Below are 27279 nucleotides of genomic sequence, written 5' to 3' on the forward strand. Positions count from 1 at the left end.
CCTCTTCCCAGGCATGTACTCTCTGGGTTGAAGAGAATTTGACTGGAGCCAGCCTGGGCTGCTACTCACTCAGCGACACGAGGGAGATGACTCAGGAACCAAACACGTGGCAGCGAGGCAATGCAAATCTGGTTTTTGATCAGAGCACCAAGGCTTTTTAAAGGGCAGACCCAGAAATGGCAAGTCGGTAATGGAAAATGGCTAGGAAAGGGGTGGAGAAAGGCAAAGAAAAGTAGAAACTTCCTTAGCAACTGTTGCGAGGGTTTTAACTGGTAGGGTTAATGATACCCTGGAGGCAGGGAGGGTCTTGAGGGTAGAAAGGAATGGAATGGGTGGGGATCTTTCAGGCAAAACAATGATTATGTATATAGGCCATAGTATCAGGAATGCAGGGTGCTCTGTGAGGCAGGTAGTCTTGATAAGACGGGGCAAACCTTTGGGGTTACAACTGTCCCTTCTTGCTCAACCTCTCGGTAGAGAGAGAGACTGACAGGATAGACACACTCCTCAGGTCAAGCCCTGCCAGGCTCTACCACGTCCTCATAATTTCCCGACAGGTATGTGTATGGTTTGGTGCCTGGCACTGCATATGCCAGAGCCACACTCTGGCCTCTTTCATGAAATAAATTCTTTTTAAAAAATAATTTTTATTTATTTCTATGAGAGAGACACTGACCGATCAGAGCAATGCTCCACTCTGGTGTGGGACTATGTGAAAGCTTGGTAGAGCTTAGGGAAGCTCCCCCCATCCTTGGATGGAGGTCTGGAAAGACACCCCACTTGTTAGCCTCTCTCCTTACAGAGATGAGCCAAAAGCGAAATGTCTCCAAGACTCAGTTTCTTCTTGTTAGTCTCTCAAGCTCACAGAAATCCTACAGGCCTCTCACACTTAGTTTCCCCCTGCTGTCAGGCCAAATGGTTGCCTGCTTTAAGATTCACTCACTCAAATTTCACACATCCACTTCACCTTTTGATCACAAAGGAGAACACATCCTGTCACACACCCCTAACACAAGACAGTGAAAAGCACCCAAAATCTTATTTCCTAGTGTCCTTTGATGTCCTTAATTTACATCAAACCTTGTTCTTCCTTCTCTATCTCACCTTACTGGTTTAACCCCTATTCTTCTCTCAAATGCCATTGGATAGTTAAATGCCTGTATCAGGAGACTAATTGTTTTGACCTTTATATATGGCATCAACTCTTGTCATACCACCCCCTACCATAGGGGGCAAGCTGACCTTTAAGAAACCTGTGAATTCTGATGTAATTTGTTCTTTGTTTAACTTTCTTTATTAACCCAAACCCACCTTCCAATAAACGAGTGTTTGTACCAGAATACTCCCCGATGTCTCCTTTCTGAATCGCTGAGCCCTTCAGCTAGTGAGGGAGAATCGGTGAGCTGCCTCCTGGCTGGAGCCACCCCATGTGAGCCCCAGCACTTTGGCTTATGGTGGTACTGGGGATTGAACCTGGGAATTCAGAACCTCAGGCATGAGAGCCTTTTGCATAAGCATCATGCTCTCTCCCCAGCCCAAAATAAATAAATTCTAAGAAACAAAAGGAAAAGAGGCAGGATACAGCTCAGTTGGTACAGTGTGTGCCTTATCACATATGAAGCCTAAAGGCTGAAATCTGGCTCCATATGGGAACACTAAAGCACCAGGAAAACTTCCACTAGTGGTGCAGAGGTACTGTGATGATGTCTCTCCCTTTCTCTGTCTCTTTCACTTTTCCTCTCTTTAAAGTAAAAAGAATGAAAAAGCCATCCTCGTGCCAAAAAAAGAGAGTGAAAAAATTAATTATACAACAAAATTAGTACTGAAAGATTACATTGTTTTTCTTGAAAGTTGAACCATATCACACTGAGCTCCCTGCGTTTTGAAGTAGGAGTAAAAAGAAATTTGAAGACTGAGGCTGGATAAATAGCATACTGATTATACACAAAAAAATTCCATGTCTGTGGCTCCAATGTCTCAGGTTCAATCCCTAGCACTACCATAAATCAGAGCTGAGCAGTGCTGTGGTTAAAAAAAAAAAAGAGGCAAAGAAAAGAAACTGAAGACTGGTTTACTGAGCTTTTGCATAAGAGGTATAAGAGTATATTAACACCTAGCTGGCATGAGTCAATGAAGAGGAATACTGTTTACATCTCAATTTTTTGCATATATAGTTTGTGACACTTTAAGGAAAAAAGAAAGATCTCTATGACTTTCATTTAAGAACAGCTAAGGATTTCATAACTGATTTTACTTTGAAAGAAATGAAATACTAAAATTATAACTGGTGTTTATTATTTCTTGCAAGATAGTTGATATTTTTCTCTCTTCCTATTTTCCCTCCCCTCTCAATTTCTCTCTGTCCTAGCCAATAAAATGGAAACAATGCTTGCCAGGAGCAGTGGATTCATAGTGCTGGCACCAAGCCCCAGCAATAATCCTGGAAGGAAAAGAATTTTTTTCCTTTTGCTATTCCATTCAAATTAATTTTGAAATATAAGTAAATAACCATTTCTCTCAATGCACTAAAAGTAATTCTAAAAAGCTATATCTACTCAACAGATAATGAAGCTTTCAATGATAAATTCAGTGCCCTCCTTAGCACTTAAAACAGCTTTTACTCCACATCTAAACATATTTCATATATCTACCTGCCTCATGGACTACATTTGTAGTTTGGCACCTGTGATCATATATTGCTTATTTATTTTAATAAGACTAGAGTACTGCTCAGCCCAGGCAAAAAGACAGTGCCAGGGATTGAACCTGGTGCATCAGGCATGAAAGTCTGGTGTCCTACCAATGTATTAATTCCCCAAGTCCCTTTGACTATTTACAGCTGTTATTTGGCAGTCAAAGGAAGGCTCACTGGTTAGAGGGGAAGAGTAGCATGTTGGCCCTGGGTGTGATCCCTGACAGCACATATGCTAGAGCATTGCTCTGTCTCACGAAAATAAATACATCTTATAATATGTCCCAAACCAGTAATACTATCAAAAGAAAGTATGAACAGATGAAATAACATTAAATCCTAAAAGCACAACACTAAATTCAAACATCCAACCCCAATCTGTACAATCTGTGCCTTTAATAAGAAACCAGCGGGAGTCGGAGGTAGTGCAGTGGGTTAAATGCAAGTGGCGCAAAGCACAAGGACCAGCGTAAGGATCCCCGTTATAGCCACTGGCTCCCCACCTGCAGGAGAGTCGCTTCATCGGTGAAGCAGGTCTGCAGGTGTCTTTCTCTCCCCCTCTGTCTTCCTCTCCTCCATTTCTCTCTGTCATATCCAATAACTACAACAATAAAGCAACAAGGGCAACAAAATGGAATAATAATAATAAAAAAGAAACCAGCTTAAGTATAATGGATACTCAACAGCACAAATGTTAACGTTGGTTTAGGAAAATCCTGATGCTAAAGTGTCTGAGACTGGGGTAGCTATTAAACTATGTTAGCCTTTTAAATTAGCAAATTCTAAAAAGAATATGCAGATAATTTCAAAATTGTACTGCTTAGAGATCAGGAAATGCAGGTCAATTTGAATTCAGACTACATAATAATACCAACATTGTGAATTGTCACATTTTTTTTCCAAAGGCCTACCCCCCTCCCCCATGAAACGCAAGCCATGTCTTTATAAAACAAATATCTGATTTCTGTGTATCATAACAATCTAAAATAAATGGCATAGAATCTGGTCTATGGTTTGGAGGTTCAGACTCACATACACAGATTACTCTCTCTTTGTGTGTGTGTGTGTGTGTGTGTATACACTAATTCTAGTCAGAAAGGAAGATGACAGATTTAGGTCAAAATGTTTTATAACTTTTACATGTAACTCGAACCAAGTGACAGGAAACTACCCAGTTATCCTTGCTTCAGTAAAATGAGCTAGCAACATCTTATGTCCAAAAACAAATCAGACAAGAACATCAACAAAATTTAAATTAAAAGCTGACAAATTAAGCTGTTTCAATTATTGGTAAAAAAACAAACAGAAAAACAACATTCATTTGCTTGTGGTGCAACCCTCAAGGCCCTCCCAACAGAGTATTATAGTCCTCCCCTACTCAGGCCCCCTCATTCCTTGATACCCCCCTCCCCCCCAACTGTGTGCAGTTGTCACTATACCTGACAGATTTTAAAAAATATTTTATTTATTTATTCACTTTTGTTGCCCTTGTTTTATTGTCATCGTTGTTGTTGGATAGGACAGAGAAAAATGGAGAGAGGAGGGGAAGACAGAGACGGGGAGAGAAAGATAGACACCTGCAGACTTGCTTCACTACCTGTGAAGCCACTCCTCTGCAGGTGGGGAGCCGGTGGCTCAAACCGGGATCCTTATGCCCCTTGCTCTTTCCGTCACATGCACTTAACCCGCTGCACTACCTCCTGACTCCCAGATTTTTTTTAAGAGAGAGGAGGATGGAAGTAGGGGGAGAGAAACTCCACATTACTGCTCCACTCCCATGTGGTGGCCAGGGACTATAACCTGGGTCCTCACACATGTATACAATGTGCACTCTACTGGGTGAGTTAGTGCCTGACCTCCCAGTTATTCTTAACTGTGTCTGCAGCACAGAAATATCTACCATCTATATTAACCACCCACATCATAAGTTTTCTTTAGAATGCTAAACTACTTTAACTCTCAGAAAGGGAGGTATATTCACAGAAATGAAATACACAGAAGTGTTTAGGCCAAAAAAAAAAATTACGGTAAAAGACTACAGCATGTTCTTTTACGTAGTGTATGACACTATTTAACTCTCTATGTCTACATATTTAAAACAATTTATTGAAACAAAAAAGCAAAAACAGTGGTCCCAGAGATGGCATTGGACTCTCAAGCATGAAGTGCTGAGTTCGGTCCCCTGGCACATGTACCAGAGTGATGTCTGGTTCTTTCTCTCCTCCTATCTTTCTCATTAATAAATCTTTTTTTTTTTTTAAAGCAAAGACAAAAATCTATGAGTCAGTCTTCAAGATGAGCCCCCAATGATCCCTACCTTCTGATTCACACCCCCTCTGTAGTGCTACCTTTCATCCATACCAGGGTTGGTGTGTGTGACAACAAAACATGGCAAAATCATTATAAAAGACTGTAGCATCTGTTTTGGTCCCTCTGTTTCACCCTTTCACATGTCACTCTCTGGGGAAGCTGGTGGCCATGATGTAAACATGGAGAGAAACTAAGGGTTATGGGTCAATGGTCATCAAAGAACTAAGGTTTCTTGACAACTTTGCAAGTGAGCCAAGAAGCAGATTCTCTCTAAAGTAACCTTTTAAGTGGCTATAAGGACTAGATAACCAATGTAAAATTGAAAAGATAAGAGATACCAGACACTGTAATAAGTTAAAAAAAACTGTTCCAAGAAGTCAAAGGGAAAAGAATTTACAAAATGTTAAACAAAAATCAAATGTTACTTTCTTAAAATATATGTATCAGTAGTATTATTTTACATTAGAAATGTGTTCAAGATAGGAAAAAAGAAAAAAGGTTAAGCTTCAGAATTGGAAACAACTAGTATAAAAAAGAACAAAACTGAAAGGATCAAAAAACACAGTTCCTTCAGGAACAACTTCCTGTTTTGATTAAAAGGAGCCACACTTAAAATAACTATCATAAAACAAGCTATGGGTTTGAGAAATCAGTGACAGAAAGCTACAACAAAGAATTCAGTGAGTAGCTCAACACAAACTGATTCCTCTTGGAGGCCTGGGTCTGATAAGATTTAGAGAAGAGCTGACCTAGGAAGTAAGTGGGCTATGAAGTGACTAACACGTAATACTGAGTTAGAAGCAGGCATACAAATTCTTTGATATGCTTTGCTCTCTCCTAAGGCATTTGACTCATTGGTACTAAATAATCTTGCTTACGTGGCATGGCATCTTCCTTTCCTCCACCAGGCAGACTTTTTTTTTTTTTTAATTAATTTGTTTATTAGTGAGGAAAGATGTGAGGGGAGAAAGAACCAGACATCACTCTGGTACATGTGCATGCTACCGGGGATAGAACTCAGGGCCTCATGCTTGAGAATCCACTGTGCCACCTCCTGGACCACGGCAGATTTTTTAAAAACAGAATAATTTTATTTTTATTGAGTTAATTTTTTTTATAATGCCATATATGTTTTAGAAGTACAGTTTCTTGACAATAGTCCAAACTGGTGAAGGAGGAGAGTTATAAAGTTATATATAAAGAGAACTAGTACTGTCAAATCTTAGTAGTTTACTTTGATGTATTTAGCTGTGAAGCAGTTGGGGAAAAAAAAAGAATATGATGTATTTCCTTCCACTACATTACTACATTAGGCAGATTTCACTGTCAAACATGCCAAACATACCAGGCAAACACACCAAAATGCAACCTAGTGAAACAGATTTAGACTGAACTGTAGAAACTGTCAGAGTTTAATCCATGGCCGGCCAGTCCAGTGTTTTGTGGTCAACCAGAGTTCCAGGGAATTTATCATGAGAGGGCAGGCATGTTTTCACTGACATCAAATTTTGTTTGTGACTCATAACACCCAACCACTTAGTCCTTTTTCAAACTTACAGCTCCTATTTTCCTATGCACTGGAAAACAAACAGGCAAGGCATAGTATTTACTAAGGAATGTTGTGATGTGATCTATGAGTCAAATTAGACTCAAACTAGGGAGCTATTGAGAATCCTACTCAACTTAAGCAGCTTTTATAATAATCACTTAGGTAGTAAATGGTGGCCCAAAGACCTTCAGGCTGATAAATTCAACAGAGGTTTTATTCTCATCTATTTTGTTTACTGTTATCAACTCCATTCAACATTTTCCTGAAAGTTCTTACCTAGTGCATTAGGGACTACATGAACCTAAAAATCATAGTGATCAGAAAGGAAGAAGTAAAAACTGACATTATTTGTATATGGAAAGACTGGTAGTGTATATAGAGAATCTAAATTAATCTACAGGTAAAATGAGTATGTCAACTTGGCAAGTTTGATGCATATAGGTCGTATAGTATTCTCATAGGCTAAGAAAAAAAAGAGAAAATAAAAAATTCCATTTATAATAAATATAAAAAGATAAAGCAATAAAATATACATATATAAAGTAAAAGATATAAAACTTTACTACTGAAAAATATTAAAACAAAGATTGGAACACTCCTTTTTTAAAAAAATATTTTATTTATTATTCAATAGAGACAGCCAGAAATTGAGAGAGGAAGAGGAGAAAGAGAGGGAGAAAGACAGAGACACCTGCAGCCTTGCTTCACCACCTGTGAAGCCTCTCCCAGTGCATATGGGGACCAGGGGCTTGAACCCGGGTCCTTGCACACTGTAATGTGTGCATTTAACCAGGTATGCCACCGCCTGGCCCCTTGGACTCCATTCTTGATCACTAACCAAAGGAATGTTATGGAAACTCTGATTTTTTGAAACAGTGTTCTGAATTTGTGTTTATCTTTAAATTTTCTCTCTATATTCTTTTGAAATTAATAAAATACATAAACCAATTAAGAACAAAAATAATAAAAAAGACAAGAAATGATAAGAAATGCCGACAATATTTTAGAAAACAGAGACTTCTAAAATGCACATGGAAGGGTTGGAGAGAAAGTCCATCAGGAAGGGACTTACTCTACTATATGTGCAGTCTAGGCCTGAGCCATGGATCTGGGGCAGTTTCTGTGCTGTGCTATCTGTCTTTCAACAGGAGATGGTTGTTTATTCTCTGGAGACTATGAAATCAATGAAGATAGGAGTACTATGTGAGAGCTTAGTCTTTTAATAATACAGCTATTAAATGTACTACTGCTTAGCAACAGAGGGGGAAAAAAAGCATCTTTTCTATAGTTATGGCTCTTCACACTGTTTTCTAGAAAGAATTGTGGAAATGGTAGAACATCTAAGAAATCTCTTTACACTGAAAGAAAAATCATTCTCTATATAGAAGTTATGCTTTTTAAAGCAACTTGTGAAGCAGCATAGAATGATGAATTCATGTTTTGTATAGCTCTGAGGTAAGAAGTTAAAACATTTTAACTAGGAAGCCCAGGAGGTGGCCCAGTGGGAGAATTTTAGTCTCATAAGAACAAGGTTCCAAATTAAATCCCTGGCATTGCATGTGCCCAAATGATGCTCTGGTATGTCTGTTCGCTTTCTCTCCCCACCCCCCAAAGTAAGTAAGATAAATGGAGGAGGTAGAGGAGAAGAGGTGGGAGGTGAGAGAGGGGTAGAGAAGAGAAGGGGAAGGAAGAGGCGGAGAAGGAAGAGGATGGCAGTCAACTAGGTGAGTTTATCTCTTAGCTTCAAATTTCTCTTTAAAAAAATCTTTTTAACTGGGTACATCCACCCATATTTGATTACTTAGTATCAAAATACTCATCTTCCTTTCCCTGTCACCACCTACTTAAGAAAAAAAGAAAATTAAACTGCATTTTAGTTGTGAACCTATCAAAGAAAGTAATGAGAGGGGCCAGGTGGTGGTACACCTGGTTAAGTGCGTGCATTATAGTGCACAAGGACCCAGGTTCAAGCCCTGGCCCCCACCTGCAGGGGGAAAGCTTCATGAGTGGTGAAGCAGGGCTACAGGTGTCACTGTCTCTCCCTTTAAACCTCCTACACTCCTCTCAATTTATCTCCATCTCTACCAAATAAAAAATAAAGTAAAGGGAGTCGGGTGGTAGCACAGTGGGCTAAGTGCAAGGACCTGCATAAGGAGCCCAGTTCAAGCCTCCGGCTCCACACCTGAAGGGGAGTCGCTTCACAGGCGGTGAAGCAGGTCAGCAGGTGTCTGTCTTTCTTTCCCCTTTTCTGTCTTCCCCTCCTCTCTCCGTTTCTCTCTGTCCTAGCCAACAACGATGACATCAACAATAATAACTACAACAACAATAAATACAAGGGCAACAAAAAGGAAATAAATATTAAAATTTTTTTTAAAAAGTATGTGACAAAAACAAATTTTACATATGAAGCTATTACAAAAGGACAACTTAAGAGTTTTCACTGCTATAATAGCTTTTTTTGAATTATAAATAAAGATATAATCTAGAATCAGAAAAAAAAGAAAGACACCAGAAGCCATATACAAAGTGCATCACCATTATAAACCTGGAGAAATTAACTACATCCTTAAAACATTAGCACAGAACTAAAACTACACTATTTGTAAAAGGCACTCTTCCTGATAAAACACAATTAAATAGTATGTCTGTCATTGCTGCAAGAGCTATCCAATACAACTCCATCAAAACCAACATTTTTGGTCATTCACTTTTAGCCATCGAGCCAAAGAACATCAAATCAAGATCACAGACCTTCTCCTTCAGTCACATCAGAACGGTCCAACTTGGCTTCTTTATGTTCTCCTTCTGCCACTTTCACAGCAACAGCTCGACAAATGGCACCAAATTTCCTATCCAGAGAGCGAACTCCTGCCTCTCTGGTATACCTGTCATTAAAAAAGAAAAGATATACATATATGCAGGTAAAAAGTATTGAAGAGAACATTTATTGGATGTGGGCCTGACAGCAAATTTCTTATGTTGGGCCTGTATGAAGAATTATACTTAGATTCCAGGTGCTCTGATGTGGCAGAACTAGATATTTATAAGAAGGTGAATATAAAGATTATCTTTGTAACAGTTACATTTCCTCTCCAAGGAGCAGTCAGGAGTAAGCATTCTAAAACTTAAAAGAATTGAAGTAGGATACATATACTTTCTAAGATTCCCTCTTCTCTTCAACATTATGGGTCTGTATATGACTACAACAGGCTACATGAAAACAGGAAAAAGTAAAAAACTGGGCTGCCAAGACAGTTTACCCAGGAGAGTGTTTGTTTTGCCACATTCATGACCCAAGCTCCAGTGGGAAGCTTTGGTGCTGTGGCATCTTTTCCTTTCTCCCTCATTTTTACTCACTGTTTTTCTTTCTGAAACAGACTAGTAGTGAAAGTCCAGTGAAAACAGAAAAAACAAGGGATAAACTGCTAAATTCAGTAACTTACTTGGAATAGCAAATATTTGTCATGTTTTAAATATTAAAACTGCTCAGAGAAATTTCCTTAACAGATAATCTTATATTTTGAACTAATCAGTATATTAAAAAGAAATAGTTCTCTAAGCAAAAACTGAAAAATACAAATAAACATGTCTTTGGGGTTGTTATTGTCATTCAAATAGGCTATGAATTTACAGATGAAGCTATCGAAAAGGTTAAATGACTTGTAAGTTATCAAAAGGCATCTATGGGTATTATCTGAAATACTGACACTGCTGGAACACTTCAATATATAATCCACTTTATTCATTTCTCTTAACCTTATGAACATAGTAAATCAAACATTAAGAAAAGCAACTCCCAGATTAGGCTTAGTTTTACTGTTTTGTGTATAAACTTCCTCCCATAAGAACTCTGTCTTAGATTAAAAAGCAGTTTCTGGAACTGGCCAAACTGGAACACAAATTCAAATGGAGAGATCATTATCTCTCAAAAATAGCAGTTACTGGGAAAGCATTGCATGTAGGATGTTTGGAAGTCTGACACAATCTGCCAGATGATGCAATGGATCTGTAATGCTGAACCAGAAAAACTTTAAGAGGATATTGTAGAGATAAATTCTCAACAGGGCATATTTTCCATTCAAGTACAAGCTATAAATGAGAGTAAGCAGACTCTACTCAGATAATCTATGTAATGTTTACTACAGGAGCTAATGCTCCTCTATTGTGCCTGTGTTAATTCCAAAGATGAGCACTCCAAGGATTCATAGTCTTTCAAAGAGACTACAAGTAATTTGACAGATGTCTGAAACTAGCATCTTCGTAAGCGAACTCAACAATTTTCAAGATCCTGGGTATAAAAAGCAGCTCAATATTTTCTGTGGTTTTTAGTCTTGATTTATCAAGTTCTTCCCTTATACTGCTATTATGGAAATGTTTAAATTCTGGCTCAACTGAGTTCCTTAGCTATGAAAATATAGGAAATGCTTTCTCTATGAATATCTGCTTAACACAGAGCCTTGTGTAAATCAGCAGTTATGGAACTGCTTGTTGTGAATGTTGGGAGGGTAGAGGGGAGACAGCAAGAGCTTGACGGGAGGAGAAGGGAAGAGAGGGAGAGAAAATATATACTGATATATGCTGTAAATTGCCAGTAAAATAATCTCCCTTTCAGACTGAAGCATTATTGAAGCCTTAGGATTGTTGACTAACCTTGTGATGATGTCAAGAGTAGTAACCTGAGGGATCTGAATCTGCTGAGGAGTCAGCCCATGTTGTTCCAGTTGCTTTGGGATCAGGTGCCTGTGGGCAATCTCTAGCTTCTCCTCTTGTGTATACCCTGGAAATGAAGTGATCTTAATTTATAATTATTATTTCATCTCCAGGGTTATCACTGAGGTTTGGCACCTGCTGTATGAATCCACAACTCCTGTGACCATTTTTTCAATTTTTTTGGATAGGAGAGAAATTGAGAGGGACCCCAGAGAGAAAGATCGACACCTGCAAAAACCTACTTCACTGCTTGTGAAGTGACCGCCCCCTGCAGGTGGGGAGGTGGGGGCTTGAACTGGGATCCTTGCATGGGTCCTAGCACTTCATATACTATGTGCACTTAACCCAGTGAGTCACTGCCTGAACCCCCTGTAACTGATTATTCATGAAGCTTCTGCAGTTCTATGTTTTTGAATGAAATAAAATTTGTGAAATGCAGATGCAATGGATATTGAATTTGGGGTGAGTTTCAGCATTTTTTTAACTCAGAAAACAATCAGAATAAGAAATTTAATTTCCAATGTACAACTGTTAAAATTTTCAGCTCTACTACAACTAAGACAAGCATTTATTATGCACAATGTTTAAAAGTCTTCTGATTAACTGATATATCTGAAGAAAAAAAACAACTAAAACTCAGTCAAACCTGAAGCATAATTGCCTCCTTAAATGTGCTAAAATTTTACTACTTAGTAGGGAAATAATAAACCTATTTTAAAGGATAATTTGACATATTTGAAAAAGCTTATGACAAAGTTACCGAAACAAACAAGCTATGATTTCTAAAAGGGAGAGCTGCAAAGGGATTGTTTTAAGAATCCTATTTATTTCAGCAGCAAAATAAAAACTAAGATGTTCCTAGGTGTGATTTCCCCAACACATGTTGGAATTATATATGTAATTTATGTATTTTAAAGCCTTTATGTTCCTACTGATAGTCTTAATGAGATTTATTTTTAAATACAGTATAAAATTTCCCCCTATAGTGATAGTTCCTTTTCCATTTAGCAAGCAAAGATTAATTACTAGGGCATCTTTTAAGCAGAAAAATGATAAAAAGAAACACAGAAAAGTGGTAACATAAACTAAACAATCCTAAAGGGAGAAGGTAACTTCATAAGTTCACCTCTGCAGCAGTTGTCCTGATTATTTCACTTCACATCACTGTACCTTACAGATTTTCTGCCTTAATTTGGAATTTCTAGGCAATTATATCTCATCACTTTAGTCTTATAAGTATGTATAAAGTGAGGCTCATAAATAACTAAGTTTTCCAATTAACAGTCACTAATACAAACATATTTCAGATTAGTATTTAGATTATGAGAATTATTCTTCAAAAAATTTTTTAAAAAATTCCCCTTCTGTTCCCCTAGTTGTTTACTGTTGTTGTTACTGTTGGGTATGACAGAGAGAAATCGAGAGAGGAGGGGAAGATAGAGAAGGGGAGAGAAAGATCAGACACCTAGAGATCTGTTTCACTGCCTGTGAAGCGACTCCCCTGCAGGTGGGGAGCCAGGGGCTAGAACTGGGATCTTTACGCCAGTCCTTGCACTTTGTGCCACATGCACTTAACCCACTGCACCACTGCCCGACTCCCAAGTCACCAATTTTAAAGGGTTCTACCCAGAAGGCAAGAAATAACAAACGAGTTAAGTACCTGGTACCTGAATGATCTCCATTCTATCCAACAAGGCAGGTGGAATAGTAGCAGTAGTGTTGGCAGTAGCAATAAAAAGAACTTGGGAAAGGTCAAAGGCCACATTTAGATAATGATCTGTGAAGTTATGGTTTTGTTCAGGATCCAACACCTATGGGAAAATAGAAAATATTAACAAATTGTAGTGAAACAGAAAGCTATATAAATTAAAACACTAAACACTAGTTAAGTTGATATTTCTGTTTAATATAGTTTGGAAAACAGAGATAATGCCAAAACTTAAACATCATTTCCCAAACTTACAAAACAAATGAAACATGGCCCTATTTAGTTTGTAACTTATATAAATCATGAATTAAAAAAATGCAACATCCAATATCAGTTTTAAAGAGACAACAGGACAAAGAAGCAAGCCCTACCCTTTCAAGCTCTGTTCTATTTATTAATAAAACAGTAAATGGTCATAAAAAAGTTACCAATCCTACAAAACCAGTTTCCCTTTTGTTAGCACACTATCTTAACAGCTCTGGGAATACACACACACACAAAATGTGTAGAGCATCAAAACTTTCTTAGATAACAGGTAAAATAATTAGTATATGTTTTCTCAAACATTATTAATGCAAATTATTAACTGCAAAGGGAATTTCACATATGAACAAACTAATAAGGTTATAAGAAAAAACTCATAGTCCACATTTTTTTTTTTTTTGGCTCTATATGTTAACTCTTTTTTCAGCCACCAGGTTCCAGATGCTAACATGGTACCAACCAGACTTCCCTGGGCAGACAGCCCCACCAACAGTTAAACCAACAAGAAGAAATATTAGAGAAATGAACCAGGAAAAACCATTATAGAAATAAATATTAGAGAAATGAACCAGCTAAAAACCCCCCAAACGTTTAAGCACAAAATAATGAGGTCAACATCCAAACACTACTTAAGGAAATTATCACAGGAGTGAGTAAAGAGTTTGAAAAAATTGTCATCAGAAATGCAGAAACAATAAATGAGACCCTGGAATAAAACACTAATTATCTCAAGGTTATTAAAGAGCTGAAAGCTGAAACAGGTGAGCTAAGAACACAACTAGCTGAACAAGCTAAAACAGTATCAGAACAGGGTAACACAATAGATGAACTCCAGAAAACAGTAGAGGGAATAGAATAAAAGCAGAGAATAGATAAATGTGGCTGAAGACAGAATTAGCAAGGTCGAAGATGAAGTAGAGAAACAAAAAAAGAAGTAAGAGTGTTGGGCAGTATGCTAGCTCCCCTCTGCTCCATTGCTTGATGCCATGGTCTACTTACATAATCACTGTTTTGCCTGAGACCCGACCTGCCTGCAGGGTATTGGTTTATCCCATTGGTTAGAAGCTTCGCAACACCTGCTATGGAGGCTTTCTACCTTCGAGCTCTATTCTTTTCTCCACTCCCTCTCCTAGCCATTTCCTTTTCCGACCTGCCACTTCCGTTTCAAAAGATATAAAGGCTCTGTCTCTGATCAATAAAGACACTGCATTGCGTTCCTGCTCAGCCACGAGTTCCTGGTCTGTTCCCTCTCCGGCAACGCTAGCCTGGCATAAGAGATCTCAAAAAGAGATTAAGAGATACTGAAAACAACAACAGAGACCTATGGAATGACTTCAGAAGAAATAAGGTATGCATTATTGGCTTACCAGAGGAAGAAAGAGAGGGAGAGGAAGAAAGCATTCTTCAGGACATAATAGCTGAGAAGTTTTCTAGTATATACAACATCAAAGATATAAAGGTTCAAGAAGCCCAGTGGGTCCCAAACAGAATTAATCCAGACTTAAAGACACCAATATACATCATATTTAGAATGGAAAGGAATAAGAACAAAGAAAGGATCCTGAAGGCAACAAGAGAAAAACAAAGAGTCACCTACATAGGACAACCCTTAAGATTAGCAGCAGACTTCTCCACACAAACACTACAGGCCAGAAGAGAATGGCAAGATATCTATCGAGTGCTCAGTGAGAAAGGCTTTCACCCAGGACTACTGTATCATGCTAGACTGTCATTCAGACTAGATGAAGGCATAAAAACCCTCTCAGATAAGCAACAGTTGAAAGAACCAACTATCACCAAGCCTGCCCTGAGAGAAGTTCTGAAAAGTCTCCTATAAAAGTCAGACCACCATAAATATGCCATATATCAGAAAACTCTAAAACTCTACAAGAATGGCATTAAAATATCTTCAATCTTTGATATCAAGAAATGTCAATGGCCTGAATTCACCTATGAAAAGGTACAGAATAGGAAGATGGATCAGAAATCACAACCCAAAAATATGCTGTCTATAGGAAACCCACCTAGCTCAATAAGACAAACACAGACTCAAAGTGAAGGGATGGTAAATTATCATACAAGCGAATGGCCCACAAAAAGTGGAAGGGACAGCTATTCTCATATCTGACACAATAGACTTTAAAATCAGTAAAATTAAAAAAGAAGGCGGGTTCATTGTTCTTAATAGCTGCATAGAATTCCACTGTGTATATATACCACAACTTGCTCAGCCACTCATCTGGTGTTGGGCATCTGGGTTGCTTCCAGGTTTTAGCTATTACAAATTGTGCTGCTATGAACATAGGTGTATAAATATCTTTTTGGATGGGTGCTATGGTGTCCTTGGGGTATATCCCCAAGAGAGGAATTACTGGGTCATATGGTAGGTCAATGTCTAGACTTGTGAGAGTCTGCTCTCCACAGAGGCTGGACCAGTTTACATTCCCACCAGCAGTGCAGAAGGGTTCCTCTGTCCACACAGCCTCTCTAGCATCAGCCACCAGTTACTAGATGCCAGCATGATGCCGACCAGACTTCCCAGGACAGACGACCTCAGCAATGTGTACTGGAGTTCCACTTTCGCAGACCAACACCATATATTAGGGAAAGAGAGAGGCAAGCTGGGAGTATGGATCGACCAGTCAAGGCCCATGTTCAGCAGGGAAGCAATTACAGAAGCCAGACCTTCCACCTTCTGCATCCCACAATGACCTTGGGTCCATACTCCCAGAGGGACAAAGAATAGGAAAGCTATCAGGGGAGGGGATGGGATACGGAGATCTGGTGGTGGGAACTGTCTGGAGTTGTACCCCTCTTGTACTATGGTTTTGTTAATGTCTCCTTTTTAAAATAAATAAATTAATTAAAGAAAAATCTAAAAAGATAGGGATGGACATTACTTAATGCTCAGAGGATCAGTCAATCAAGAGGACTTAAGAATTATCAACATCTATGCACCCAATGAGAAGCCATCTAAATACATCAAACATCTACTGAAAGAGCTAAAGCAATATATTAACAACAACACAGTCATAGTAGGGGACTTCAACACCTCATTCTCTCAACTTGACAGATCATCCAGGCAGAAAATCAATAAAGAAATAAGGGAGTCAATGAAGAGATAGATAAACTAGAACTATTGGACATTTTCAGAGTCATTCATCCCAAGAAACAGGAATACACATTCTACTCAAGTCCACATGGGTCATTATCAAGGAAAGACCATATGTTAGGCCACAAAAACAGCATTAGCACATTCAAGAGCACTGAAATAATCCCAAGCATCTTCTCAGACCATAGTAGAATTAAACTAACACTTAACAATCAACAAAAGATTCATAATAGCCCCAAAATGTGGAAGCTCAACAATACACTACTTAACAACTACTGGGTCAAAGAGAAAATAAAATAAGAAATCCAAATGTTTCAAGAGTTCAATGAAAATGAAGACACAAGATATCAAAATATTTGGGACACAGCTAAGGCAGTACGGAGAGGGAAGTTCATAGCCATACAAGCACACATTAGGAGAAAAGAAAAAGCACAAATAAACAGCCTGATTGCACATTTTAAAGATCTAGAAGAAGAAAAACGGAACCCTAAAGCAACCAGAAGGACAGAAATAACTAAAGTTAGGGCAGAAATAAATAACATTGAAAATAAGAAAACCATAAAAAGATCAACAAATGTAAATGTTGGTTCTTTGAAAGAGTGAACAAAATTGACAAACCTTTAGCCAGACTCACAAAACAAAAAAGGGAAAAGACCCAAATAAATCGGATAGTAAATTATAGAGGAGATATCACAACAGACACTGCAGAAATTCAACATTATCATGCGAGACTTCTCTGAACAACTATATGCCACCAAGCTAGAGAACCTGGAAGAAATGGATGATTTCCTAGATACCTACCAACTTCCAAAACTAAGTAAAGAGGAAGTGAATAACATGAACAGGCCCATCACAGCCAATGAAATGGAAACAGTTATCAAAAATCTCCCCAAAAATAAAAGTCCTGGACCAGATGGTTTTACAAATGAATTCTACAAAATCTTCAAAGAAGAGTTAATACCTCTACTTTTAAAAGTCTTCCAGAAGATTGAAGACACTGGAATACTCCTTTCCAGCTTCTATGAAGCTAACATCACTCTGATACCAAAAGCAGACAGGAACACAACCAAAAAAGAAAACTATAGACCAGTATCTCTGATGAACATAGATGCTAAAATATTGAGCACAATTCTAGCCAACAGGATGTAGCATTATATTAAAAAGACCAACGGGTTTTTCCCAGCGCTGCAAGGTTGGTTTAATATACTTAAATCAATCAATGTGATACACCACATCAATAATAGCAAGAACAAAAACCATATGGTCATGTCAATAGATGCAGAGAAAGCCTTTGACAAAATACAACATCCTTTTATCATCAAAATGCTACCAAAAATGGGAATAGATGGCAAATTCCTGAAGATAGTGGAGTCTATATATAGCAAATCTACAGCCAACATCATAGTCAATGGTGAAAAACTGGAAGCATTTCCACTCAGATCAGGCCCACTATCACATTACTACTCAACATAGTGTTTGGAGTATTTGCCATAGCAATCAGTCAGGAACAAGGAATTAAAGAGATACAGATTGTAAGAGAAGAAGTCAAACTCCCCCTATTTGCAGATGACATGATAGTATACACAGAAAAACCTAAGGAATTCAGCAAGAAGCTTTTGGAAATAATCAGGCAATACAGTAAGGTGTCAGGCTACAAAATTAGCATTCAAAAAAAGTCAGTGGCATTCCTCTATGCAAACACTAAGCTAGAAGAACATGAAATTCAGATATCAGTTCTGTTTAATAATAAAACAATAAAATATCTGGGAATAAACCTAACCAAAGAAGTGAAAGACTTGTATACTGAACATTATGAGTCACTGCTCAAGGAAATTGAAAAAGACACAAAGAAGTGGAAAGATATTCCATGTTCATGGGTTGGATGAATTAACATCATCATAATGAATATACTGCCCAGAACCATCTACAAATTTAATGCTATCCCCATCAAGATCCCAACCACATTTTTAGGAGAATAGAACAAATGCCACAAATGTTTATCTGGAACCAGAAAAGACCTAGACTTGCCAAAACATTCTTGAGAAGAAAGAACAGAACTGGAGTTATCACAATCCCAGATCTCAAATTGTACTATAGGGCCACTGTCATCAAAATTGCTTGGTACTGGAACATGAATAGACACACTGACCAGTGGAATAGAACTGAGAGGCTGGAAGTAAGCCCCAACACTTATGGACATCTAATCTTTGACAAAGGTGCCCAGACTATTAAATGAGAAAGCAGAGTCTCTTCAACAAATGGTGTTGGAAAAAATGGGTTGAAATATGCAGAAGAATGAAACTGAACCACTACATTTCACCAAATACAAAAGTAAATTCCAAATGGATCATGGACTTGGATGTTAGACCACAAACTATCAGATACTTAGAGGAAAATATTAGCAGAACTCTTTTCTGCATATATTTTAAAGACATCTTCAATGAAATGAATCCAATTACAAAGAAGATTAAGGCAAGTGTAAACCTATGGGACTACATCAAACTTAAAAGCTTCTGCACAGCAAAAGAAACCACTACCCAAACCAAGAGACCCCTCACAGAATGGGAGAAGATCTTTACATGCCATACATCAGACAAGAGGCTAATAACCAAAGTATACATACAGCTTGCCAAACTCAGCAAGAAGAAAACAAATGACCCCATCCAAAAATGGAGAGAGGACATGGACAGAATATTCACCCCAGAAGAGATTCAAAAGGCCGAAAAACACAAAAAATGCTGCAAGTCTTTGATTGTCAGAGAAATGCAAATAAAAACAACAATGAGATACCACTTCACTCCTGTGAGGATATCATACATCAGAAAAGGTAAATGCAGCAATGCTGGAGTGGTTGTGGGGTCAAAGGAACCCTCCTGCACTGCTGGTGGGAATGTAAATTGGTCCAACCTCTGTGGAGAACAGTCTGGAGAACTCTCAGAAGGCTAGAAATGGACCTATCCTATGATCCTGCAATTGCTCTCCTGGGGATATATCCTAAGGAACCCAATATACCCATCCAAAAAGATCTGTGTACACATAAGTTATTAGCAGTACAATTTGTAACAGCCAAAACCTGGAAGCAACCCAGGTGTCCAACAGCAGATGAGTGGCTGAGCAAGTTGTGGTATATATACACAATGGAATACTATTCAGCTATTAAAAATGGTGACTTCACTATTTTCAGCCAATCCTGGACGTACCTTGAAAAAAATCATGTTAAGTGAAAAAAGTTAGAAACAGAAGGATGAATATGGGATGATCTCATTCTCTGGCAGAAGTTGAAAGACAAGTTCAGAAGAGAAAACACAAGTAGAACCTGAACTGGAATTGGCGTATTGCACCAAAGTAAAAGACTCTGGGGTGGGTGTGGGGGAAAATACAGGTCCAAATAGGATGACAGATGACCTAGTGGGGTTTGTATTATTATATGGAAAACTGAGGAATATTATGCATGTACAAACAACAGTTTGTATTTACTGTTGAATGTAAACATTAGTTCCCCAATACAGAAATTAAAAAAAAGATCGAAAGTAAGAAGCAAATGCCAATTAAAATCACAATGAGATAGCCTGTAACATCTGTGAGAATTACATATGTAAAAAATACATGTGTTGGAGGAGGTGTGAAGAAAAAGAAACTGCACTGCTGATGGGACTGGACAGTCATGTAACCACTATTTGAATATTATTTAGAAATTCAAAATAGTAGTGCCATAGGATCAGCAAAGAACATAAAAATGCTAATTTGAAAGATATATCACTATGATATTAGCAGCATTATTATATACAGTAGCCAAAACATGGAAGCAATCCAAATGTCCATCAATGGATAAGTGGATAAAGAAATTTGTGATATATACTAAATTATGATGAATAGCATTCCATTGAATACTTATGTCTATAAAAGCATGAAGGTTACCAAAGAGAAAGAGGAGGAAAGACAGAAGGGATTAACCTAATAATGAGAATGACACTAGAACTGCAATGTTGGTATGGTGAGGCATATACATACATTGAAATATCAAGCTGTAATATCAAATGTTTGGAAAACCAATGGAAAGCCAATATAATCTTATTAAAATTTTTATTAGCTTTAATTCCATTAAACCTCTGGATAGCTACTGGTATGGCATAAACAGTTCAACATCATATAATATAAAATATACAGGCATGACACAAACCTTGACTATAAAACTGTATTTTTATAGATATACGAAAATCAAACAAACAAAAAAAAAAAGGGCTAAATTCAGACAAGCAAAGCTTTAAAACTAAATGCAGAAGTAAGTGTCAGAGAACACTCTGGGTAAACACCCCTGGCCCCAGAACATTTGTTAAAAACTATCAGCGGCAACTATTTAACACTAAAGTTTCCTGAAGCTTGGGACTGACAATAGCCTGGCTGAAAAAAATTAAAAGGAAAAATTAAGAGACTAAAAAAGATCTGAAACAATTCTGGGAACTTAGCCATGTGGCTGCATGGGACTATAAGTATGACTAAGAAAGACATGAGAAGGCCCTAAATGCTTAGCACCAGTAGATACTGAGGCTATGTCAAGGCAGGAAGGAAAGGTCAAACTATCTGTTTAATTAAAGAAGACATGTTTTAGTACTTACCCCATACACAACTGCAAAGCAGAGAGGAAGATTTCTTTCTTTTTTCTTTTAATTTTTTTATTTGATCCCCCCCCCTTTGTTGCCCTTGTTGTTTTATCATTGTGGTTATTGTTGTTCTTGTTGTTGGACAGGACAGAGAGAAACGATGAGAGGAGGGGAAGATAGAGGGGGAGAGAAAGATAGACACCTGTAGACCTGCTTCACCACCTGTGAAGCGACTTCCCTGCAGGTGGGGATCCGGGGGCTCAAACTGGTATCCTTAGCTTGGCACCATGTGCGCTTAACCCACTGCACTACCGCCTGACCCCCCAGAAGATTTCTTAGGTCAGGCATTAGGGAATATTTACTACTTAGAAATATTCACTAATTTACAATATTTACTACTTAGACCTAAATTCTCCTCTCCTATTCCCTACTTCACTTACGTACTCAATTATCTACTCAATTAACTACACAAAAGAAAGTCAGGCTTACAGAAGATGAAGTAACTAGTGTTTTAAAGTCTCAAACAGAATTATATTAACTGGTAAAAGTAGACAGAAAAAACAAGACAATTATAAACCTAAAAAATAATTTCAAAAATTGTATACAGAAAGCAAAAAAATTATGTCAGTAAAGTAGTGATCATATAACTAAGATGGGAGAAAACACTTATACATCATAATGATGTAATTACTCAGTACTGATTAACAAAGTCAGGATAAATATTTTGGAGACTGGGTATATAAGAATAATATAGTAAGGGCAGAGGGAATAAAGAAGCAAAATTTCCATCTATAGAAGGAAATGAGTAGATAATGCCCCAAACTGAAAAAGATCTAATTTCTCTCTGGGGATATATCCTAAGGAACCAAACACACCCATCCAAAAAGATCTGTGTATGTTCATAGCAGCATAATTTGTAATAGCCAAACCTGGAAGCAACCCAGGTTTCCAACAACAGATGAGTAAGTTGTGGTATATACGATGGAATACTACTCAGCTATTAAAAACGATGAATTCACCTTCTTTACCTCATCTTAAATGGAGCTTGAAGGAATCAGGTTAAGTGAGATAGTCAGAAAGAAAAGTATGACTATGGGATGATCCTACTCATAAACAGAAGTTGAAAAATAAGAACAGAAGGGAAAACACAAAGTAGAACTTGGACTGGAGTTGGTGTATTGCACCAAATTAAAGGACTCTGGGGTAGGAGGAAGTGTTCAGGTTCTGGAACATGATGGCAGAGGAGGATCTAGACGGGAGTTAGACTGTTAAGTGAAAAACTGAGAAATGTTACATATGTACCAACTACTGGATTTTACTGCTAATCTCCCCCATAAAGGGAAGAAAATGAAGATAAAGTATTAATATAGTTAAGCTATTTTGAAAACTGAGATAATCAATTAAAAGTTAAAGAGGTTTACAGCATAGAAAAGGAGAATCCAAGGATTTGTTTTTGTAGTAACCTTGTGGAATCAAAGATCTCTAAATAATAAAGATACAAAAATTTTTGTTCAACTATTTGGAAAAAATAAAAGTAAAAATAAAACCAAAATGGGAGTCGGGCTACTGCATCAGGTTAAGTGCACGTGGTGCAAGACCAGCATAAGGATCCTCGTTTGAGCCCCCAGCTCCCCACCTGCAGGAGAGTCGCTTTACAGGTGGTGAAGCAGGTCTGCAGGTGTGTATCTTTCTCTTCCCTTCTCTGTCCTATCCAACAAATGATGACATCAATAACAACAATAATAACTATAATAATAAAACAACAAGGGCATCAAAAGGGAATAAATAAATGTTAAAAAATAAAATCAAAATAAGAGGAATTATTAGTGAAGGAATGAAAAAAATATCCTAAGATATTTTACCAATCTGCTTCAAATTTTAGTCTGTCAAACTTTTTTCCATGATTAAACTCATAGCAATGTATCTGTCACTTGGACATGATTATCTGTTCTTATCTATATATATATATATTTTTAAAGATTTTATTTATTTATTAATAAGAAAGATAGGGGGAGAGAGAAAGAACAAGATATCACTCTGGCACATGTGCTGCTGGGGATCGAACTCATACTTGAGAGCCCAAAGCTTTATCACTATGCCACCTCCCGGACCACTCTCATCTATATTTTTCAAGTGTGATTTTTCTGAACCTTACCTCAAGCAGAGCTGCTGCAGGGTCACCCTGTAGACTTTTTCCTAGTTTGTCAACCTCATCTAGTAGGAAGACTGGGTTGTTAACCCCAACTGTCTTTAAGCCATTGATTATACGACCAGGCATGCTACCAACATAGGTGCGCCTATAAAAAGAACAGGCAGCAAATTAACAAGGAGATGTCAAAAGGAAAGAACAGTATTAATTTAGGAATCAAATTTCAGGATTGAAAAGTCAGTTATCACAGTAATATAGCAGTGAAGTACTAAAATTTTTTTAAAGTTCTATATCTAAATAAACGATTCTGATTTTCTTCTAGTTCTGATTACAAGATACCAAGGATATTGGAACTAAATATTATATTTGCCAGTTAGAGAAAGTGAAAACCACTATTGTCATAGTTACCAATGAATCTGATTCTCAGTTTTTCAATTTTTCAGAGTGCCCTGTTTATACCACTCACTGACTTCCAACTATAACATACTGAGATTGCTGCCCAGAGTTGGTTGAAGCATCATCACCCCCCCTCCTCATAAAATCTATTTTATGAGGAGGTTAATGGTTTATAGCACAGCTGTCTACACATGGACTCCATTTCCCAGCTCCTATCTTGGCTCATGCTTTTGATGGTGCTGGAGACTGAACCTGGAAACTGGGAGTGTCAAGTATGAAGCTTTTGCTTAACCATTGTTCTATTTCCCTGGTCTGAGGCATGCATCCATCCATCCATCCATCCATCCATCCATCCATCCTCTTCTTTTTTTTGCCACCAGGGTTATCACTGGTTCTCAATGAGAACACTATGAATCCACTGCTCTTGGCATTCATTTTTTCTTTTCTTTTTTATTTGATGAGACAGAGAGACATTGAGAAAGGAGAGAGAAGTGGACAGAGAGAAAGAGACAGACAACTGCTTCACCACTTGTAGTGTCCCCCACCCTGCAGGTGGGGAGTGGGAACTTGAACCCAAGTCCTTGCACATGGAAATGTGTGCACTCAACCAGGTGCACCACTATCTGGCTTATGCACCATCTTCTTCATGAAGGAAATTAAAAGTGATTAAAATAGTCACTCAAGGGGGCCGGGTGGTGGTGCACCTGGTTAAGCACACACACTACACTGCAAGCAAGGACCCATTTTCAAGTTCCTGGTCCCCACCTGCACAGGGAAGGCTTCAAAAACGGTGAAGTAGGGCTGCAGGTGTCTGTTTCTCTCCCTTTCTACCTCTCCCCCCCTCTCAATTTCTCTTTGTCTCTGTCCAATAATAACAAACAAACATTTTTAAAAATCAGCCACACATGGGGACTCGAGACTTGAACCTTGTGCTTTGTAACACATGCCCTTAACTTGGTGCACCACAACTTAGCCCCTTCCTTCCTAACCACCTCTTACAAAGTGATCTTTTCAATAAATGTAATGTCTAAAGCTTCACTGATCCTATAATTCATCTGATGTATACTTAAAACATAAACAAAACAAAAAAATCCAAACTTTTCATTTTTAGAGGTAGTATTTGTGGTAATAGGATCTGAATTCAATAAAACTCGCAAAATCCAATGAATTTTGGCCATTTGGATAAAACTGTATTCATTCTTGATATCTAATTGACATCTCCATTTAGTCAGTTTGTCTTGTTGTGCATTAAAATGTTAGAGGCTGCTTTATCTGGAAAAGAATCATCTATAGAATTAAGAGAGTAGGATGAAATAAAAACAAACGTTTGGGGAGTTGGGCGGTAGCGCAACGGGTTGAGTGCATGTTATGCAAAGCACTAGGACCGGCATAAGGATCCCGGTTTGAGCCCCCAGCTCCCCACCTTCAGGGGAGTCTCTCCACAGGTGATGAAGCAGGTCTTCAGGTGTCTTTCTTTCCTCCCTCTGTCTTCCCCTCCTCTCTCCATTCTCTCTGTCCTATCCAACAACAATGACAACAATAACTACAACAATGGCAACAAAAGGGAATAAATATTAAAAAAACACAAATGTTTGTCAAACTGAAGAAAATCTGCCTTTTTTAAAGTAAAATTTTATCTTAAGCAGCAACTCACTAACTATAATTATAACCCTGCTGTCTAAGCTGTGTGCAGAGCAAAGGCTGTTGTTAATGAACAGGCATAAAAAAGGGTGAACTTCTAGAGGAAATTGATCAATGATATAAGTATTTAACAGTAGCAGTTATCACATAATCTGCACGAAGCCAATTCATGGAGAAGTTCTCAATTCTGCCACATGACTGCTAGAAAGTCGGACAGAATAAGTAGAGTGACCTTTAAAGAGGCAAAGAAAGTCTTTAAAAAATATCATGGGAATGTCTTTTATCTGGGAAGTGACCAAGGCACTGGAACCAGATACAACAAACACTGTTTTGTTACAGTAAAGAATTAACACATTCAGGATTTCAGAACTGAACACAGGTAGGACAAAAATCAAAATTAGTAAATTCTCTGAAATTATTTTTCTAGTGAAATTAGAGACCTGACAGGATCTTATGTGGTTTTAAGAGCAGTAAGGGGCTTTTTAAAAACTCTCAAAGCCTCTTAATGTTATTTCTTGTTGTAATTAAGTTTGTTCCTTTCCTTAGTGGTTTTGATAGACAGATTTCAAAAACATGCACCGACAAGTCTAGACCTAAAGTCAGACAGAAGATATTCTAAGCAGATGCCCATTCTTAAGAAATAGAACTCTGAATACTAGTCACTATAAGCAAGCCTGACTTTTCTCCTAAATCTCCACTGCTTAACTAAGCCTACAAAATAAGATCCAAATACCTTTAGAATTCACTTTCCCTCGGAATTTAGCCCTTACAAAACTTTTTAATTTGTTACTTTCTTGTTATATCCACAATCAAAACCTTACTATTCCCAGGGAGTTGGGCGGTAGCGCAGCAGGTTAAGCACAAGGACTGGTGTAAGGATCCAGGTTTGAGCCCCCAGCTCCCCACCCGCAGGGGAGCTGCTTCACAGGTGGTGAAGCAGGTCTGCAGGTGTCTCTCTTTCTCTACCCCTGTCTTCCCCTCCTCTCTCCATTTCTCTCTGTCCTATCTAACAACGGTATCATCATCAACAACAAGAACAACAATAAAAAAGGGCAACAAAAGGGAAAATAAAGTTAAAAAATTTTTAAAAAGAAAAAAAAAAACCTATTCCCTGTATGCTTTTTTACTGTTAATATGGAGCCTTCCTGCCATTAAAATAGTCTCTACCTGGGAGTCAGGTAGTAGCGCAGCGAGTTAAGCACACGTGGCATTAAGTGCAAGGACCGGCATAAGAATTCTGGTTCGAGCCCTGGCTCCCCACCTGGTGGGGAGTCACTTCACAGGTGCTGAAGCAGGTCTGCAGGTGTCTGTCTTTCTCTCCTCCTCTCTGTCTTCCCCTCTCCTCCTCTCTTCACTTTTCTCTGTCCTATCCAACAACAATGACATCATTATCAACAATAACTACAACAAGGGCAACAAAAGGGAATAAATATTTAAAAAACATGTTAAAAAGTCTCTACCTGTGTAAATTAAAGTAATTCTAAGAAACTTTTCCTGAAACCCTTTTTTAAAAAAATATTTAAGTGTTTATTTGACAGAGACAGAGAAATTGAGAGGGAAGACACAGAGGAGGAGAGGCGTAGGGACTTGAGGCTTCTTGTGCACTGTAACACATGCTTTTAACTTGGTGCACCACCACCCAGCCCCTTCTTAACCACCTCTTACAAAGTGCTCTTTTAAATAAATGTAATGTCTAAAGCTTTACTGATTCTACAATTCATCTGATGTATACTTATGACCTAGTTTTTATTCAAGGGTATCAAATGTATACCTCCTCTAAGGAGTCTGAAGGTATTCTGATGCTAAGAGTATGATGGCTCTTATTAAAGAGTAGAAAAGAGTAGAGAGCTCTAAGATTTTTTTTTCCCTCAAACACAGGCTTGCTGCTATTTAAGGACACTACATCAACCATGCCATACCCAAGTACCATTCTATCATTACTATTAAGGTCAAGCAAGACTCTGAATGAGACTTCAGACAAATTATATAAATCTGTTTCAGTATTTGCAAAAGAGGTACCAGACACTTGGAGTATATGAGGGAACATAATAAGTAAAGTCCTCAGTGTAGTGTCTGACATATAGTAAGCATCTGAAAGACGTTAATTGTAATGATTAACAACAGTCATTTCTTTCACTTCTGGTTTC

General features: G+C 38.0%; 1 protein-coding gene across 2 annotated transcripts in view; it reads right to left on the bottom strand.

Moving 5' to 3' along the window:
• LONP2 (lon peptidase 2, peroxisomal) overlaps positions 1-27279 on the bottom strand; it is a 113162-nt gene that overhangs the window by 31840 nt on the left and 54043 nt on the right. For both annotated transcript variants that reach the window (XM_007533678.3, XM_007533677.3), the window contains 4 exons: positions 23102-23243; positions 12922-13072; positions 11202-11328; positions 9303-9436 (listed from right to left, as the gene is read on the bottom strand). In XM_007533678.3, the coding sequence (XP_007533740.1) occupies positions 9303-9436; positions 11202-11328; positions 12922-13072; positions 23102-23243 (554 nt within the window). The remainder of the gene's footprint in view (positions 1-9302; positions 9437-11201; positions 11329-12921; positions 13073-23101; positions 23244-27279) is intronic.

This window comes from Erinaceus europaeus, chromosome 2 (genome assembly GCF_950295315.1).
Source record: "Erinaceus europaeus chromosome 2, mEriEur2.1, whole genome shotgun sequence".
Classification (NCBI taxonomy): Eukaryota; Metazoa; Chordata; class Mammalia; order Eulipotyphla; family Erinaceidae; genus Erinaceus; species Erinaceus europaeus.